Here is a 5,063-nt window from a genome sequence, read left to right as displayed (position 1 = left end):
GTTGAACTTCCCTAAATTCATGTGGAAGTGGTTGAGGAAAACATAGAGGGACTTTTGACCATGTTCTGTGCAATTGCTGAAAAATAGCATTGTGTGCCTATGGCGAACGCCACAGGGCCATGGCAAACGCCATGGTACGAAAAGTCTGAAGGGATGTGGCAAGGGGTCGTGGTGAACGCCACAAGCCCATGGTGAATGCCACAAGCATAGAACTTGCATTTTCAACGTTTTTCTTTTTTTCTTCATTTCTTCTCTTTTCTTTATTTCTTTCTCACACGTGAGTTCTGCATCGACAAGCACCTGAAACAGGGCACCAACACTGGTATAATACAATAAAACATACACAAAATTATACTAAAATGCATACGGATCGAGTAAAATAAACGGTATAGTTTCACGTTATCACCAAACCTCAAATTTCAAGTATAATTTTGATTTCCATCTATAGTTGATGCAAGACATTAATGGTCTAACATGTTGATATAATCTTGAATATGGTGTTGGTTGACAAAGGTGCCTTCTAGATTAGCTTAGAACTGAAATATTGACTTAGAACCTAAATCCCCAAATCAAAGATTTTAACAGGTTTAGCTTTGAACCCAAGCAAATACTCCCTTATGGATAAATTATTTAACCAAGATAAAAATATTCCATGATGAATTTACAATAATACTCCTTCCAAAATACAAGATTCCTCACTAAACAAAAAGGTCTTTCTCGAAAGCGATACGACTAATTTTAAGTGAGAGAAAGTAAAAAATATTTTTGGAGAGTGAGTGAGGAGTGAGATTGGAAGCTCACATTTTCTGAATGGATTCTTCTTTCGGTTTTTTGAAGAATTTGGCTTGCAAAGCTTGTTCAGACACCTTTTATGAATTTATCTGTTTCAGCCTTAACTCATGAGCTTCAAGATATTCTTGCAATTCTTCAAGCTTCTTTAAAATCTTCAATGGCAACAACGACGTGATCAAACTTGGCCAAAATAGCTCTTAAAACCTTCTTCATTTTTTGTAGTTCAAAAATCTTTTCTCCACAAGACTTCATTTGATTGGTCAAAATCATCAATTTTGAGAAGAAATCAACAATTACTTCATTATCATTCATCTGCAAATTCTCATATTATTTCCTTAAGGATTACAACTTGTCTGTCTTTAATTTATCATCCTCATCATACAATTTTTTGAGAGTATCTGACACACCTTTGGTTGTTTCTTGCTCAACGATCATCTCAAAGACATTTGAATTAACACAATGATGAGTCAAGAACAAGTATTTCCAATCTTTCTTGCTCATTTCACGATGACTAGCTTTTTGTGCCTAAGTAGCATTTGCCTCTAATGCCAAAAAAATCCATATTCACGATTTCAAGCACATCTTTGAATTTGAATATGACTTTCATCTATGTACATCATATATCTTAATGTTCTCCCTTGAAAACTTGTAGATTAGTAGGGAATTTATTGGAGGTTAAACATTCAGTTCCATGGGTGGAGATTAAGGATTGAACTAGTGCTCTATATATCAATTTGTTGAGTAACTTATATCAAATTAAAAATTATTGAAAGAGAACTATTATTGGAATGGAATTGAGTGTATTACAAACATATGTTACATAATTTATATATATATGATCATACTATTAACTAACTTTTAGTTAATAACTAAATATAAAGTTTATAGTAACCATATATATATTTAATAATAACATCGTGTGAAATATGTAAAATATGTAGTAACCACGTGTATAACTAATAGTAACCAATGTATTAACCATATTTGAAGTTAGTTATAATTGGTAATCATCTTATAACTATTTCTAACTTTCTAACTTTTAAAATTGAAGTACATATCTAATAATCACTTCATAATAGATGCGTGTATATAATTTTGATTAATTGTTTTGTTCAACTTGAATTTGTGTAATTCCGTCATTGATCCTATTTTTGTGAAATAAAGAATTAATATAATGATTAGCCTATTACCATTTCATCAATTTAATCCATAAAAACCATCATTAATGATCAATTTATCTCATCATCTGTCGTTCGGTAACGTGTAAAATGTAGGAATAACAAGCAATAAAACTCAAGAACTTGGTATTGCAATTACTTTTGCCTTCGTGCATGTCCATTGTTTTTGATTTGAAACATGTGACTTTGATTTCAATACATGGGACCTTAATAATTGTCCGTTAAACAGTTAAATTAATCATTATCATCCTTATCCCTAGACTAAATTTACCAACAGTAACAGAAAATAATATTTTTAACAAACACCAACGTGTGGGGTCAAAAAGTGTCGGTGGGATGCAAATTTACCTATTCTCTGAAATGAAAGAGTGAAAGCTGCGTCTTGTTGGTCTTTATATTATGCTCAAATAATTACAATCTTCCAATCTTTCATGGGGCCCTCTATCACCAAATACCAACCTGGCATTATTTGTCACTACACAAACCATATACTACAATTTTAATAATTTTAATTATCTCTACTAAGCATTAAGATTTTCAAAGGGTATCTCTCGCTTGAATTTTAAATATATTTAGAAAATAAACGATTTATTGTTGGAAACTTTTCCGTTATAACATTTAATCTAGACCGTTGGATCTCGATGAGAAGTTAAAAAAAATTCTAACTTAGTGAATGCATGCAACTAGTCATTGTAGAGAATCATATTCCATTTGAATATGTAAACTCTAAGCTCTCTGTCTCTAACATAACATGGCTAACATAATAATAAAAATAATCATATGGTTATAAACATTGTTATAAAAATATACATATACATTACATATATACTCACATTCATACCACTCTTCACTTCCCTCTTTGCTTAGTTAGTTGCTTCCATTATTTTTCAACTAATTCTCCAAAATGAAGAAGCAACTAGCACCACTTGTTCTATTCTCTCTCACACTAATACTATCACTTATTCACTCCACCACCGCCGGTGCCGCCACCTCCGGCAGCCACAACATCACCCGCATTCTCGGCAAACACCCTGGATTCTCCACCTTCAACCACTACCTCACCATCACTCACCTCGCCGACGAAATCAACCGCCGCCAAACCATAACAATCCTCGCCATCGATAATGCCGCCATGTCGTCCCTTCTCGAGAAACACCTCTCCGTCACCACTCTCAAAAACGTCCTCTCCCTTCACGTCTTAGTCGACTACTTCGGCGCGAAGAAACTCCACCAAATCACGAACGGTACAACTCTAGTTTCGTCCATGTTTCAAGCAACCGGAGCCGCCGCGGGAACTGCCGGTTACGTCAACGTCACGAATCTCAAAGGCGGCAAAGTCGGTTTCGGCGCGGAAGACAACGACGGCCTACATTCTTTCTACGTGAAATCCGTTGAAGAACTTCCTTACGTCATCTCCGTACTTCAAATCAGTCAACCTCTAAGCTCCGCCGACGCCGAAGCACCGACGGCATCTCCGAGCGATATCGACTTAATCTCAATCATGTCAAAACAAGGTTGCAAAGCCTTCGCCGATTTGCTACGTGTTTCAAAAGCTCTTCCGACTTTCAAAGACACCGTTGACGGCGGTTTAACCGTTTTCTGCCCAACTGACAGCGCCGTTAACGGTTTCGCTGCTAAATACAAAAACCTAACCGACGCCAAGAAAGTTTCACTTCTTTTATATCACGGAGTTCCCGTTTACCAATCGTTACAGATGCTGAAATCTAACAACGGTATCATGAACACGCTAGCAACAGAAGGTGCTAACAAATATGATTTCACCGTCCAAAACGACGGTGAAGACGTGAACCTTGAAACCAAGGTTAACACCGCCAACATTATCGGAACACTGATCGATCAAGATCCGTTTGTGGTGTATAAGATCAACAAGGTTTTGATGCCGAGAGAGTTGTTTAAGGGAGTTAAAGAAGAATTAGCACCGGCAGAGTCACCGAAGGCGGCGAAGAAGAGCAAGAAGAAAGGTAAGGCGGCGGCGGATGAAGATGCGGATTCTCCAGCGGCGGATGGACCGGATGCGGATGCAGATTCCGATGATCAGAAAGCTGCTGACGATAGCGGAGTGAGTGGATTAAATCAAGGGTTCAGATTCATTATGGTAATTTTCAGTTTGATTATTGGAGCTTTGGTTTAATAATTGGTTATAAATTAATTGACCAAAAAAAGAAAGTGGAGTGTCGGTGGATGCAAAACTACTACACATGACAGCTATGGTCAAATTGTGATAGATATTCTTTTTCTTTTTCTTTTTCTTTTTTTTTTTTAATTTTATTTTCATTTCTTTGATTTTGTTTGTGAAGGAAATAAAATAACACGGTGGCACCAACATGTTTGGGGCACTGTTGTTTTTTATTTTTAAAAAAAAATACAATTTTCAGATTCTGTTTTGTATTTATTTATATAATGGTTTGTTTTTATGATTTATTTGATTGGGTTTGTTGTCGGTGTGAAAGTGTGGGTAATGGGTAGGGACCAGTTTGTGCTAGATTCCAGCTAAGATGTATGCATGTAATTTATAAACAATTTTCTTTTCTTGAAGCTTGAAATTGTTTATAATATTCAATTTGTTTTTTCTTTACTTGATTGAAGCATCTATTTTAATTATTTCAATGTCTTTACAAACAATGCAAACAGAGCTGCTTAAATTTTTTTCTTCAAAATTTCCAATAGCCCTTAATATGGTAATATGTATTTAATTATGCATGAGAAAATGAAAGGATAGTGTACTAATGGATGAATCAATTTAATCCGTTTCTTAAAAAAGAATACATTCAAGTTAAGTTTAGCTAATAGTTGTACTACATAGACTTCCGATTGTAACAGATTTTGAATACCAGGGTTGAATACCATGTTAGTGTTTTCAAACATAAATGCTTAAAGAGTATGCCTAAATATGTGATATGTATCCTAAACTGGTATATTCAAGTCAACATAAATTTACATGAATATTGATTGCCCTACATTAGCCTAAGTCCCTTCCTCAAGTTTGAACATGAAGATTATGGTTGTTCAACTTGTTTAAAAAAATAAATCAAATTGTTGTTTTTCCAAGACTTTAATGAAAATGTCCGTTAG

The 5,063-nt window shown here is 35.0% G+C and overlaps 1 protein-coding gene across 1 annotated transcript; it reads left to right on the top strand.

Moving 5' to 3' along the window:
- The first annotated feature begins 2,669 nt into the window (after positions 1 to 2,669).
- On the top strand, positions 2,670 to 4,566 carry LOC127117477 (fasciclin-like arabinogalactan protein 2). Its single transcript, XM_051047504.1, has one exon. The coding sequence runs from the start codon at positions 2,875 to 2,877 to the stop codon at positions 4,120 to 4,122; it is 1,248 nt and encodes a 415-aa protein (XP_050903461.1). The 5' UTR covers positions 2,670 to 2,874; the 3' UTR covers positions 4,123 to 4,566.
- The last annotated feature ends 497 nt before the right edge of the window (positions 4,567 to 5,063 follow it).

This window comes from Lathyrus oleraceus, chromosome 2, assembly GCF_024323335.1.
Source record: "Lathyrus oleraceus cultivar Zhongwan6 chromosome 2, CAAS_Psat_ZW6_1.0, whole genome shotgun sequence".
Lineage (NCBI taxonomy): Eukaryota > Viridiplantae > Streptophyta > Magnoliopsida > Fabales > Fabaceae > Lathyrus > Lathyrus oleraceus.
The sequence above is the reverse complement of the archived record's forward strand: the minus strand, read 5'-3'. Positions and strand labels throughout refer to the sequence as shown.